Genomic DNA, 15118 nt, shown 5'->3' with positions numbered 1-15118 from the left:
TTTTAAAAAAAAGACAATCCTTGCCTGTAGGCTTAATATAGCAAAAATCCAACTATTAATTCTAACTCAACTCACTAAACCAGTCAGGTTGTATAAGTCCTGATTTACCATTCAGCAATTGTTTCAGTGGGTCCATTTTAATTCATACTTGCAATTGGGTATAGGCTAATCCCATCTAGCAACTGTTTTGACTATATGCTCCTCTGTTACCTGATTTTAGATGGCATTTTGGGATGACAGGGTTGATGTTTGAGCATTTTATTCTATCCAGGCAGAGCTGCCAGTAACATTACCTGAGCATCATTTATCAGCTTTTGGCAATGCTTGAGTTAGCTTTCCCCCCAGATGTTTTGCCATGTACCACTTCAAAGAACAAGTGTGCCTTGATTTTACTAGGAATTTTTTCCCCTTGATTGTAACTGTGGTGCACAAATTGCAATAAAACAGGGCTTCTCAGCCTTTGATCCTCTAAATCAGTAGATCTTAACCTCTGATCCACAAAACCCCAAGGGGCTGTGGCATCCTCACAGGGGTCTGCAAAGGCTTGAAGGTTTGAAGGCTGCTCAGCTGACCTCCCCTCCACAGCAGTAACAGGAGTCAAGCAAAGGCTGGGTTAGGTGGGCCTGCACATTGCTGTTCAATCCACTCCAGATGCAAACTGACACAAAGGAGCAGGAGAAAAGTCTTCTTTTCTCTGGTACCTTTGAAGGAAGGTTTAACAGATGATGTAATTGTTAATGGTTGAGTGTTCAGATTATTATTATTATTATTATTATTATTATTATTATTATTATTATTATTTCTTAAGACTTGAAGGTCCGCATCAACAAAAGATATTTAAAGGGGAGCCCTGGCAAAGGAAAGATTAAGAACCACTGCTGTTGATATTTTGCATTTCAACTGTCAGAAGCCTCCACAATAGCAATGATGACAGATTCTGGGAGCTGATAATAATAAAAAAACAACACCAGAGGACCAAAACCTGAGAACCACTGCAATAAACAGATAGAAGAGAGAGAGAGGGGGGGGGGAGGGAGAGAAATTACATAGACAGACAGACAGATAGATGATAGATAGATAGACAGGTGGATGATAGGCAGACACATGCTATACACACATAAACATACATGCACACATGGACACACACACAAACACTTTTGCATAGCATAAGATGCAGATAGCATTATCTTGTTGGTTCTAGCAGATTAACCTGGCAAGAGGTCATGGCTGCTGATAAACTCAGAGGTCCAATATTAGCAACTCAGCTGGGCAGAGACCCATTCCCTGGCTCTCAGAGAGATTCCAAGGTTTACAACAACAACACACCCATTGGTTGCTACACCAACTATAGTAATGTTGCCTTGGAAATGGCTCACAGTTCTTTGTGCAGCAACTCTCAGCAGCAGGAAGGAGACCCATGGACCCAGGAGTAGGAACATCGTGTCTATGGGTCTTTCACACATTGTACTAAAAGACCTTTGCATTTCTCCTGCACTATTTTTGCACATTTATAAATATCATGAACATGATGATGAAAGTGAATTGAGGCCTGTTTAAAACAAACATATATTTTAGCCTCTGCTAGATATAAATGCTTTATTTTTTAAAAAAAAAAGCCTAAAGCTTTTTGAAATAGAAAAATAAGAGAAGGCCAAGATTTTTTGTTAGTCTTTGGGCTAGTATGAACTTCAAGAGGTGTGCAAAATATAACATTCTTAGTAAAGTAGCATAGCAGCTCTGCAATAATTTTCCACCCCACCTTTGGTCCTCAATTTGGTTTGAACTTCAGCTCCCAGAAGCCCCAGCCCACTTGGCCAGCAGTTAGGAATTACAGGAGCTGAAGCCTAAATCATCTGGAGGACCAAAGTTTGGGAACCACTGCTCTACTGGATACAAATACTGTGCAGTTCTAGTTCCCCCAAATGTAAGTCCACCTATGTAGATGTCATGCCCCAACAGCATTCTGGCCATTATCTTTTACTATTGTTAATTGTCAGTTTTAGTTGCTTCATCACTTTCAAAGATGCATACTAGACATATAAGATAGATAAAAGATACATGTATATACATGCCATACTGGCAGGAAGGTAGTACATTTTTACTAACAATATAAAGTCCTGAGTGTAAGTCCCATTGAATACAGAGTAAATATGCCTAGACTGTGCTCTTTCCCCCCAAATAAATAAATTTAGATCCCAAATATTGCTATAGTTTTCTGAAAATTTTATAAGCAATATGAAGACGTAGGCCAAGAGCCTACATTTGCAGAAATAGCTATGACAAAAGAGCTCCATCACCATAGGTACTTCTGCCAATTAAGCTGTACAAATACCTATCTCTTAAGCCAAATAAAGGGTTCCAGAAGTGCCCCAGAGCTGAGAACGACAACTGCAGCTCTTTCCTGGTCGCCGGTCACATTGACACAGGCAACTAGAGACACCACTTGGGGTCCAGCCATGACTGCTTCTCTCAACATGCCTTGTGACCAGGACAGCACTGCAATTGTCATTTCCTAATGCCCTGATTTGCAGTGCATCAGAAACCCTTCAACTGCTGCACTGGCTGGTTTAAGAGGTGGATTTCTGGGGTCACATTCAGTCATTAGTGACCATAAACATGAATCCCAAAAGGCAGAAGCTTATAAATCCACCTTTACCCGGTTATGATTGGATGTTTTGTTTTGTTGTATATACCATACCACTTTTCCTGGCATGGCACCTGACAAGGTGACACAGCTAAAAATCTAATGGTAAAAAATTATGATGTTGTTGTTGTTGTTAAAAAAAATAGCTAGCATATCAAAACCCCAGTAACTTAAAACATCTGCTCACTGGAAAAAAAGAGCAGAACATAAACTAGATACATCTTTCTACCTGACAAATGCTGCTTCTGCTAGCCAGTCATTTTACTGGCACTGCCACACAGCAGGGTCCACAATAACCTATACTGTATTTCCTGAAGTTTTCATGTTATCCCACAGTCCACCTCTGCTCCTGCCACCAAATCCTTCCCACTCCCATCTTGATTTTCATCTGATTTAATGAAGATTGGTCTTTGCTCACTGCTGAAATCCCTGATAAGGGAAATGTACCGTGATCATGGTCTTTTCCCCTTCATCATAATGTCAGAGTGTTCTGGAATTAAAAATATGTTCCCAAACAGAGCATGTGGTGATGATCCCTTTGCCAAAATTGAGGTCCATGTTGCATTTCAAAATGAAACACATTCAAACTTTGCCTGCTGTTATCCTCAGAGTTCTTACCTTTCAGCTGACATGGAATGTGGGAATGAGGGGGAGGTTAATCTTGACAAGGATCACAGTCCACATTCCTATGGCAGCAACTGCTACTGTCAGTCTTTGGACAATACTGCTTGCTGTACTATAGACAAGTGTGAGGTGAGACACGGGTAAACAGAATACAGTGTTACATGCCTTGCACCTGGTGCTCCAGGTGTTTTGGAGTAGATGTCCCATCAACCTTTGTTGGCTAGGATTTTGGAGATGTGAGATTGAATTGCAAAACATCTAAAGCAGGACTACTGAACATGGACCAATTTGGGAGCCTTTTCTTGCTGGTCCATTGAGAGTTTCCAAAAAAGAAGGAAACAGTTGTAATAGCTAGTGGGAATAAATTTGGTAGCAGTCCATGACACATTAGGGAAAAAACACTAATCCTGCACCTCATCCTGAGAAGCACTTCATTTATGCCTGCCTCAAGGAACAGAAGCAAAGGAATTCATAGTACTACAATATCCTTGTTCAAGACAAACCACTTGTCTCCTGTCATTTAGGGACATGAAAAAATTTCACACAAGGCATGTTTTTCATGGGATATATAGGTTGTGTCTTCCTTATCCAGAATTCCAAAATTCCAAAAAGCAAAACTTTTTTTCGTGAGTGGCTGAGATAGAGACACCTCTGTTTTCTGATGGTTCAGTGTACAGAAACTTTGCTTCAAGCACAAAATTATTTTAAAACATTCAGGCTATGTGAATAAGGTCTATATGAAACATAATTAATTTTGCATTTACTGTATACTTGGGTCCCATCTCCTAGATATCTCATTATGTACATAAAAGCAAATACAGATATTTCGAAATCCAAAACAACCCAAAACACTTCTGGTCTCAAGCATTTCAGGTAAGGGAGACACAATCTATTGTCTATTTGTAGTTTTAAAACTCTTAGGTACCTATTCATCAGTTCCTCAAGGTTTTTCAGTCCGAGGAACAGAGTTACAGCTGTGGAATTCTTTTCTTTTTCTTGGAAATGTATGCCGATAAATGCTTCCAAGAGCCTTCTCTCTTCCTTCTTAGCTACCTTGAGTTCCCCTTGGTTGCCCTGAAATGCAAGCTGGCACCACGCCACATAGATTTCCTTCTTGACAGTCCCTCACCTACCCAAAATGGCTTCTCTCTTTCCCTCACCCCACAAAACTCCCCTTTCTCCTTCACCTTTCCACACCACAAAAAGAGAGAGAGAGAGAGAGAGAGAAATAAATACCATGATATTCTGTGGGTTTTTTTCTAAAAAGATTTTTTTTTATTAAGGAGGGTAAAAAGCATTGTTTAAACAGTCTGAATAGAGGAGGCCTTCAGTATTCTCTGTTTCCTCTGGCTCAAAATCATCAGGATCTTGTGGTAACTGGTCCGTATCTTCATCTGAAGTCGAAGGGCGTGTAAGGATGATGCGAGGTATCTTGGGTACAAGAAGAGAGGAAAAAGGGCAGGAAACAAAGTGAAATGGACAGGAGACTCTAGGAGGCAACATGAACGTTCACTTCAAAAATACCTCTCTTTCTTCTTCTTCTTTCCAAAGTCAGAATATTTTCTGAATGTTCAAATATTCTCCAAGTATTAGAAACATGGATTGGACAAACTACTCTTTGTTTTGAAGACACAATCTCTAATAGTTAACACATTTTCATAATTTCGCAGTTGACCTGCAGTGGTGCATGGCGGTTTGACATACAGTTACACCCTGCCTCTCTCTAAGCATCAGTTCAACTGGTGGCAGAATACAGGACAGGCACCCTCTCCTTGGCTCACCTGTCATTTCATCATCCTCATCATATCTGATCATTAGTCAAATTTCATCTAAATATTGATACTCTGCCTACTTCTCTGATTGCCTGTCTCTTGGCTGCCTTTCCACTTTGGGGGCGGGGTGCACAATCCTTCAACTGGAAGGTGCCCTGATATTAGAAAATAGGGATGGAAAGAATATTAAAAAGTATTGGAAAAATTGTTAAAAAACATGAGAAGACTCCTAGGCTGAGAAGAATCTTCAGAACTCAGGACTTATTCTGTGCAAAAGTCACACATGATGGTTCAGTGCAGGAAATAGCATTTTCTATGTAGGAAACAGCATTTTCTGCATAGAAAAAATAACATTTCTACACCAAAATATTATTTCCTGTCCAGAAAAGGATGCTTCCTGGAAAGGCTGCAAATGGGAACTTTTTTCAAAACAAAGCTTGTATAGAAATCAGTGATGCATTGACACCCCTGGAACTTCCACGTCTCTAAATTCTATTGGATATGTGGGAAAACATTGTGGTTTTCCAATGGGGGGATGGTGATTTGGATTTTGAAATCGGACCAGATCCAAAACTGTCTTATCAGGGTCAAAACTGAATTCAGGACTCCTAGTAACAACTGGTAACATAATTCCTTTTTTGGCAGCTTTTTAGTGTGACAAACAGCATTTACTTATTTACTTCTAAAATATTGTTGGTGAGTCATATCAGGCATATTTTCTGCCACTTTTCAGGTGTATTTTGGCAAAGTAGGTGTAGGTGTACTGAAGATGATGATGAGGATGAGGCAATGATGTAATGAAAAAGCAAAAAGGTCATAGTACAATAATGAGATAATATTCTTTAAGCAATTAATAATATTTAGCAAGGTACATTGAAAACAAGCTGAAGCACACATAGCATGTTACTTCTACAAATAAATGTTCCAAGCTATGTTCAATTCTCATGCAATGAGAAAGAGAGCCAGGAAGAAGCCTGTTGCCTGTGCATCCGTCCTCTGTCTCTTTACTGGCTTCCTTGCCTTTCCCATTGCAAAAAAACAGTCTCACTGCCAATACACAGAAGGGAGAGGGGAGCCTAGGAGTACAGCTCAGGTCTCTCCTGAACGAGGGAGAAGGAGACATGATTGAATATAACTATGATTTTTAATATTTAAAAATAGATATATTGGTCATCATACACTGACAACTGGTGGGTTGTTGTATTTAAATTAGTACGCAAGCCAGACAGAAAAAGTAAAATTCAGATTCAGAACAAAAATAAAAATATTAAGGGTTATCAATTTATCTATATAAGTGTTGATCTTTATTTTACAAAACCTCAGATAGTAGCCATTCCTTAGCCCTGTTGTTCATTTCATCCTCCATTACTTACTGTTATAACATGGTTTATGGTCTGAAATGGGCCACTTTTAGATGGTATCTCTGCAGGACCAGAATCAGGTGTGCTGGGTTCAGAAATAGCAGCATCCTTTTTAAAAGAGGGAAAACAAAAAGAGTAGGTAATTTGAAAATGCAGGCAATATTCAAAGAAGTGTAACTATCGGTGTCACATGTTTCAGAGTTAGAACAAATGCGGTCAAGTGAGTGCAGTGCCAACCCTACCATTAGGCAGAGTGGGGCAATTGGCAGCCATAACTAGGGAAGGAAGCAAAAGCTGAAATCCTCATGGACTCTCCAACTGTTGCCCTCTCTTGCAAGCCACATCAACTTCCTTGGCCTCATGAACTAGGCTTATTAGTTCTGCAAATTAATACTCAAGTAACATTCAACTGGTTGCCTAATCACAGCTCTTATATCTGAGTGGAGGTGGTATGTGGATCTCTAATAGGGGAGGTGTCAGATTTGCACAATCCACAAACCATCACAAAAAAGGTACAAGAGATGTTAAGTTCAATTAAAATTTAAGACAGAATAGGTGCTCCTTACTATTAACCTCAGCTCCATCCCTCACACACAATGGGATTTCTCAGTAGTTAATAATAATACAATTTAATTATATTCCACTTTTTCCCAAGGGAATCAAGTTCATGCCTCGGCAATCAGACTTGCAAATTAAGTCCATCTTTGCCTTTAGTGACTAATCCTGTCACGAAGCATACTAAATATTAGATAAGATAGTGAGGACAATCACATGGTTTTTTTTTTTTTAATATTTGTAAATTTCAATAAAGATTAAGACAATCATATGTTATGGCAAACAGCTGTCCTTCACCTGTTGAGGGAAAGGAGAACCTCTTCTAAATCTGTACTAATCTAGTTTGACCTTGAGCCTCACCTGCTGCCTAACAATGTCAGAAGGGAGAACATTATAGAGCCTCTTTCATATACCATATCTCTAGCCAAATTGCTTTTAAAAAGCAACAATGGGAGAAATGGTCTATTGTCTAAGCAGGGAGAGTGTCTTATACTTTGGCAGCAGAAAGATGTGTCCCTCTCCATATCAGACAACAGAGCATCCCTGGCAGTGGCATAACTGCTAGTTCCATCTATTTGGGGTCCAAAAAGATTAGAGACAGAGGCCTTTAGACCCTGAAGCCCATGCATGATTGCTAGAACTGAAAACTCATATATATACACACACCACCTCTTAAAGACAAGTGGTTTGTAAGAGATGTCTTCTATTGATACCCTCAAAATGTTCTGATTCAACAGAGACAGTCTTGGTTAATCCTCTGTTGATGCACTTTTTCAATTACTTTTAAAATGCACCGGCTTCTCTTAGTTTCCCCCTTCATTCTCAGTTTATTTCAATTGCTGCAAACTGAGTTCAAAGTGCAAAGTAGTTTGTATTCAATCACCTCTGCTGGGAGGAGGGAGAGGAGAGGAGAAGAGGAGGATGAGGAAGAGGAAGAGGAAGAGGAGGAGGAGGTCTCGCCTTTCCCAGTAGGCTTAGGAGAAAGCAAAGCGCTGCAGCTACCCTTCATGTTCTTCCTCATTAGTAACTTTTGCCATCTTGACCACAGTCAGATGTTGCCTGGGCACATGCGACCTGTCTTTCATCTATGAAATGTTGGAGGGTATGCGTCTACTGAGTCCGACTCTTGGGAGTTATTTAGATGGTGAAAATAATCCCTGTAGAAAATGTGGGTTAAATCTTTGTTGTTCAAATGGATTTCGAATGCACCTGAGTAAATTTTTAGGAGGGCTGCCTAAAAAAAACCACATTTATTTCTGAGTTTTCCAAAAAGATTCAGATTGTTGGCTGTGTGAATGAATAATGGATGCGAATAGACCCAGGACAAAACTTTGTATGCGTTCAAGTCTTTTGAATACATCCACATCATCAACTCCATATTTATTTGCAGTGCTGACATGTGTGTGAAAAGAACTTGCATATATGCAGTTCCGATTAAAAAACAGTGTGAACAACAAAACCAGAATGCTTGGGTTTATTCGCATAGTCATGCTACAAACAACAACATCTGACTAACCCCACAGTTTATTTAACCATTAGATTTTCTTTTAGCCTGCTACCAAAAGATTTGATTGGACATGGCAGGAATGGAGTCTAAGGATTTACCTATGCTCAGTATAGGCCCTAGGCTGTCACTCTCTCTGGATTATCTCAAAACAAATGATGCTCTTGCCCTATGCTCTGTCAACATCTTAACACAAGCAAATATATATTTACCTTCCTTATGTTGTTATCGTTCTTCTGCTGTTTAAAAAATATTATTATATCTGCTAATAGTGCCATCTCGTGGCATGAAGAAAGATCTATGTGTTTATCGCTTCATTTACAGGGAATGCTTTAGTCCAGTTTAAATCAATGAAACTTAAGCTAGTTGCAAGTACCTTGTCTTACTGATTTTAGGAGGGAAGACTACTTTTTTCTGGATAGTCCCAGATGCAGTATCTCCATTACAAGTCCTTTTTTTTTTTACTTCCTTTTTCCCTAGTTACTTTTACAAAGGCCATATGGACTCAAAATACTTCTTTGCACTCCACAGAAATTTTCAGCTCCACAGAACTTTTCATACTGGTAATTGCTCCATGAAAGGATGATATAACATGCTTAAATAAGAATTAGTAGTTACAAACAAGCTGCTCTTAAACATACAAGTGGATTCCTGTCATCAAACATGTGCAACACAAACCAATGAATGTTTATTCAGACATATCACCCATTGCACTCAGTAGCATTTACTCCCAGGAGGTGCCATAGTACGGCACCAATTGTTGCTCACATTCGGCATATAAAAAAGGTCCTTATTTTGGTTTACTGTATGTTCTCATGTGTAAGTTGACCTCATGTATAAGATGAGGGCAGACTTAGGGATCAAAATTATGTTTTTTTCTATGATCCATGGATAAGTTAAGGGTGTGGCTGCCACCACTGCATCCTCTCTGTTCCACTCGCCTCTTTGCAAGTGCCAAAAAACTGCCACCACCACATCCTTGCTCCCTCTTTCTTCCTCTTCCCTCTCTCTTGTCCCTTTGCCTTTTATTTTGGGCAGTCCAGCTCAAGAAGTAAGTGTTAGGTGTCTGCTGCTTTAAAAACAGAACAGATAAACATATTTTTCTTCCCCTTCTCCTTTCCCCAAGAAATCCTCTCATCCATGCCAGTCACTCAACTGGCAGCTCAGGTAAGTGAGCTTGGCTGATTGCATGGGCAAGAATGAGAGGATGTCTCGGGGAAAGGTGACAGGGAAGAAGGATCTGTTTATCTGTTCCATTTTAGTTGTTTATTTATACTAATAATAATAATTAGTAGTAGTAGTAGAAGGCCTTTACTGTTAATAATAATATACTGCATTTTGTGGGACTCAAGGTGGCTCACAACAATGAAAGGAGATGAGAAGTATACTTCAGTTCAATAATAACACTTCAGTGTTATTACTGTAATAAAATTGTGACAATTGATTACAGCATGCTTGGAAGCTTAGCTCTAACACAAGAAAATGGTACAAAGAAGGAACAGTTCATGAAGAAAGGTTCAAACCAAAACGCATCAAATGAGTAAAAAATAGTTTTGTTATAAAGAAAAACATTTTTTAAAAATGCAAAAAAGTTGTTGCAATAATAACATCTGAATAAACCTCTCCAAGCATTTTACTGTGTTTTTCCTTCGTTTTCTCCCACACAACAATGAAAACAAAGATAGTTAAAATTAAAAGCATACAAAAATTTAAAAAGTAATTAAAATTTCAAACAAAAACAATAGCTATTAAAAGAACAAATAAAAAATGCAGCACATTATGCAATGCCAATTTTTCCTATGCAATCATTTCTCAAAGGCCTGGCCACAAATAGGCCTTCACTTGGGTACAAAAAGGCAGTAAGCCTTTTTTTTTTCCCAGTGTAGAGAAATTGCTAGAATACAGTGATGAAAGATATTAGGACTTGGCTACACAGCAAATATTGCCTTGTGTATACAGACTATCATGAAGATACCTCATTATTATTAACCTTTATTTATAAAGCGCTGTAAATTTACACAGCGCTGTACATACAATCTTTTTAATTAGACGGTTCCCTGCCCTCAGGCTTACAATCTAAAAAAGACACGACACAAAAGGAGAGCCTCTTTTGGTATAGTTTCAGTTCAATATTCAGTTCGGAATGGCTTTTAACAATCAAACATCACAAGCAAAAGATGAAATCAAAGTTTCTTATACCTCTAATACTTCCTCTTCAGATTGTACCCCATCCAATTCAACGGGGCCATCTTTGGACACATGGGATATTAAAATTCCCTGCAGAGAAAGAAAGCAACACTTCAGGCCCCAGACATGAGTCTCTGTGTTAGAAGTTACAGAGTGTAAAGGAAGAGAGTGTCTTTAATGATATGCAAGACTGTTTTTTGTTTATTTTGGAATATAAACCACAAAAAACCAAAACAAAACCCTAAACTCAGCCTCCATAAAATAGCAAGAATGCAAGCAATACATTCAACAGGAGAGAACAAAATGCTACATGTTTTGGAAGAAAGGACAAGAGAATATGGACAGAAATTATCTATGGCATGATCGCACGCACACACATGGATTCTATAGAGAAAGGAGCAATTATACAGGGACAGGAGACACAGAATGTAGTTACATTAGCAAGCCTTAAATGGAGTCACCTTCAATGTAGATGGAAGAATGACACCAGCAATGGCAATTTCTAAGACATGGTTTTGGGGAAATAATAATGTGCATACTCCTTTCTAGAAGAATGAATGAATAAATGAATGAATGAATGAACGAACGAACGAATAACAAAATAAATGCTACTAACAAAATTTGTCACTAGTTCTACTATTCTGGGGTTCACCACAGATCTTCTTATTAAGGCTGCCATAGAACACCACTATTGACTTCCAAAGAGGTAAGAGATTACAGCAGGAGAGGACTAGTTTCCATGAATGACCAATTTGGTCTCTCACAAAAAAGGATGAGTTGGGAGATGTGGGAGTAATGAAATGCACCTCATCATTTTCTTTACATGAAGATGAGCCCTTTCCACCAGCAATGCTAATACCAAGACTCCCCATTTGACTGCACACAGTAATGGTTATCTGGAAGAGAATTATAATTAGGATTGTATGGCCAGTTAAAAGCAAACACACAACAGATTCCATTTCCATTTGACAGGCTCATGAAATGCATGCAGAAGGAGGGATGCACATGTGCTACATGATTTACTTCCAAATGAATGAAGGACATACAGTGCCTGTGCTGCAGTGACTTTTTTTTTTTAAGAAACAAAAAATCTTGGCCACGTAGAATATGATGCAAATGGCCAGCCAATTAAATGAATTTTAAATATGGATCTGGCTATGATTCCTATGGTATTGAAGTCACAGAGCCAGTGTTATGGAATTCTGGGATTGGTACTTTGTTGTGGTACCAGAGCTCTCTGAAAGAGAAGCTAAATACCTCCCAAAATGACAAATCCCCAAATTCCATAGCAGTGAGCCATGGCAGTTAAAGTGGTATCAAACTGCATTATTTCTACAGTGTGGATGCAAGTGATTTCAAGAAGACAGGTGAAAGTATGTGGAAGGGGAGGGGAGAAAGTTAAGGGAAGCGGGAAGGCCTGGCTTCACCCTCTGCCTTTTTAGATATAAACGTTATCTCCTTGTGATGCCTTCTTCAATCCAAAGCTGGGAGTTGCATTGAACTGTCCACAAACGCCAAGAGCCCTAGATAACCTTCTTGGGACCCTCAGTGCTTTCTGGGTATGATGGGAGTTTTAGTCCAACATATCTGGAAGGTGCCAGGATGGGAAACACTCCCCTAAAAACAGGAGGTGAAGTATTCCCCCAGACTTCCTTGACTACTGTCACTCTGCAGAATTAATGCAGTCTGACATCTTTTTAACTGGTATGGCTCCTTTCTATAGAATCCTGGGATTTGTAGTTTGTTGTGACACCAGAGCTCTCCAACAGAGAAGGCTAAATAGCTCACAGAACTACAAATCCCATCGCCTTGAAGCATAGTAGTTAAAGCAGTGTCAACTGCATTAATTCTGCAGTGCAGATGCAACCTCGGTCAGGACAGAATACCATCAGGTATTCCAGTCCCTCAGTTCTTTGCCTTTAGTTATGGCTGCCTGGCAAATCATTGAATAACCAGGGCCTGCCTTACAAGCTTGATAAGCAGGAGTGGACATTAGGTATTCCTGCTTTTAGTAGAACTTAGTTCAACAGAGGACAGTGAAGAAGCCAGAATTTCTTCATGTTAATGAGTTACCTTCAAGGGTGCCTGGGCTGTCTCTTGGTCTTTGTTTTCCTTGGAAAACCTGTTGCCTTCTGTTGGGAGGCTGTTTGCAGTTGCTGCAGCTGGAACCTGCTGCTTCTTGTTGGCTGCAGGAAAGCTTTTCCCCTTTGATGCTGCTTTTGGTTTCTCCTGTTGAAGACCAACCTTAGCGCTTCTTTGGTCCCGGATGTTATCGCTGGAATCAAAGAGACTCCCAGAGAATTTGGATATAGGCTCCTGTTTTGTTTAGGAAACAAGCAAAGAAATAAACAGCAAGAAGAATGATAATGAAAAGACAGTAGGCATCCTAACACCCTGCCTTGGAAGCCAGGAATTTTAAATAAAAAGAGAAAAGAAGTCAGTGGCTGTGATCAGGATGTCATAAAAATACCAAAGGATCATCAAGTGGGACCATCTTTTTCATGTGTTTGTTTTCTTTAGGTTGAAAGAAGATTAATGCATGGAAATTTTAGTTAATAGCTGGTGTTTCATTATGATTGCTATGTAACTTTATTGAGTTATTTGAAAACTGTATTTTTACATTCTCTTTTATATTGACTGTTCTTGTGTGTCCCCAAGTCATTTCTGACTTATGGTGACCCTAAAGCGAACCTATCACAGGGCAGAATCTTTTCAGAGGGAGGTCACCCTTTCTCTGCAGATGAGAGAGTGTGACTTGTCCATGGTCACCCAATGGGTTTCTGTGTCCAAGTGAGGATTTGAACACAGTGCCCTAGTCTAGCAGCCAAACCTACCCACCATGATAGCGCTTACTGACTATAGAGATCACATGAAATGTGTGTTAGTGAGAGGTGAAAGAGCAGCGTATAAATACTGAACAATATTAAGCCCTTTCCCCCTCTACTGGTATGATCCTACTTTAACTGCCATGGCAACACACTATGGGATCCTGGGATTTGCAGTTCTCATCCAGAGAATGCCTGCAGTGACCTGCCAAACTGCAAAGGCCGAGATTGCATAGGATGTAACCATGGCAGTTAAAGTGGAATCATAGTGGTCTGATTGTGGAGTATGAAAAGGCCTACTGATTTCCTGAATCCAGAATTTATGGGACTTACATCCTCCTCAGGATCCTCTAGTTCCTCGGCTTCTTGTTCAGGACTGATTCGCCCTTCCTTCCACTTTTCCTTGACTGAGCCGAACTTGTACAGGCTGCCCCCTTGCGTGCTCTCCTTTCCTTTCAAAGAACCCCAACGGGAGCCCTGGGAATTCCAGTTGTGGCTCCCATGCAGCTTAGGAGACTTGGGAAGCCACTTAATAGATTCCTGCAAGGTAAACAAAAAGCAAAAGATTTGGGCACATGAAACTACATAAAAACCAAGGCCTACTAAGTGGACATATACAAGAGTAGAAGACTTTCAATTCAGGCTTGCTGTTGCCCTCGGAAGGCTCAAGTTTGTCATATTGTTCAGGAACCAACCATCTCCAATTGTGGCAACTGAATGGGCCTCTGCCTAATGAAGAAATGCTTGGTGAAGTGCAGAGAAAGAAGAAAAAGGAAGAAGAAACTGTTGTATCCTACAGGAATGAAAAAAATTACAAAACCAGGAAAGACCAGTCATTGGTAGTTGCTGGGAACTACCATTTTGTGGACTGAAGACTTGGCACCCATAAGCCCTTGAGGAAGTGATCTTCGTGGCTGGTTTCCATCCTCCTGCTCCAGTTTATCTGCTGTAGAATTCCTCCATTGGCAAAACTGTCAGGTGGGCCACATATACATCAAGGGGAGGGGGACACAAAAAGAGAACACATAGATTTTCATCAGATGTGGAAATACAAATGACTAGGTAGAGCTGCAAATCTAGAAAGAATTACTGCAATTAAATATGGACAGGGAGTGTCCTGCCAGAAGACCCACAAAGCTTTAAAAATTCATCTCAAAAATTGCCATCAAACAGTGAAACAATACCACAAAATCACACTGGTTTGGAAAGATTTGCACTACCCCTATAATTCCCGAGCTCTGCAGGCCCATAAAAGCAGGGTGCTTTCTGCATAAACTGAAATTGCCTCCTGGAAGATCCTTGCAGCCTTATGGAGAAGCAGCGGAGTGGGGGGGGGGGCAGTTCCATTCCAATGCATTTACCTATTCTGATTTCTTGGGAAATAGGAGGCCTCCCACCATAGTAGAGAAGACTATGATCCTCCTCAGTCTGCTACCCATGTGCTGGCCATTGATGACCACTTTGTGACTTCTGCTCTCCCATGGATTCCATGCCATTCGGTCAGTGACATGGCAGAATTTATCTCTAAAATGTCTTCTGCACCTTGGAGGGATGCTTTGAAGTTTGGAATAAAATCCTGAGGGGATTCCCTGCCCCTTCCTCTCCAGTCTTGTTGGGGTTGGTTAGGAGAGTCCTTCAAAGAGTGG

The 15118-nt window shown here is 40.0% G+C and overlaps 1 protein-coding gene across 1 annotated transcript; it reads right to left on the bottom strand.

Moving 5' to 3' along the window:
- Positions 1-4546: 4546 nt before the first annotated feature.
- On the bottom strand, positions 4547-14472 carry LOC121925390 (protein scribble homolog). The gene is made up of 7 exons (XM_042457487.1): positions 14330-14472; positions 13806-14012; positions 12721-12963; positions 11454-11543; positions 10660-10737; positions 6414-6509; positions 4547-4699 (listed from the first exon to the last, which is right to left on the bottom strand). Exons 1-7 carry the CDS (start codon positions 14357-14359, stop codon positions 4547-4549), a joined length of 897 nt encoding a protein of 298 aa, XP_042313421.1. The 5' UTR covers positions 14360-14472.
- Between the last annotated feature and the right edge of the window lie 646 nt (positions 14473-15118).

The sequence above is a fragment of the Sceloporus undulatus genome, chromosome 1 (assembly GCF_019175285.1).
Source record: "Sceloporus undulatus isolate JIND9_A2432 ecotype Alabama chromosome 1, SceUnd_v1.1, whole genome shotgun sequence".
Classification (NCBI taxonomy): domain Eukaryota; kingdom Metazoa; phylum Chordata; class Lepidosauria; order Squamata; family Phrynosomatidae; genus Sceloporus; species Sceloporus undulatus.
The sequence above is the reverse complement of the archived record's forward strand: the minus strand, read 5'-3'. Positions and strand labels throughout refer to the sequence as shown.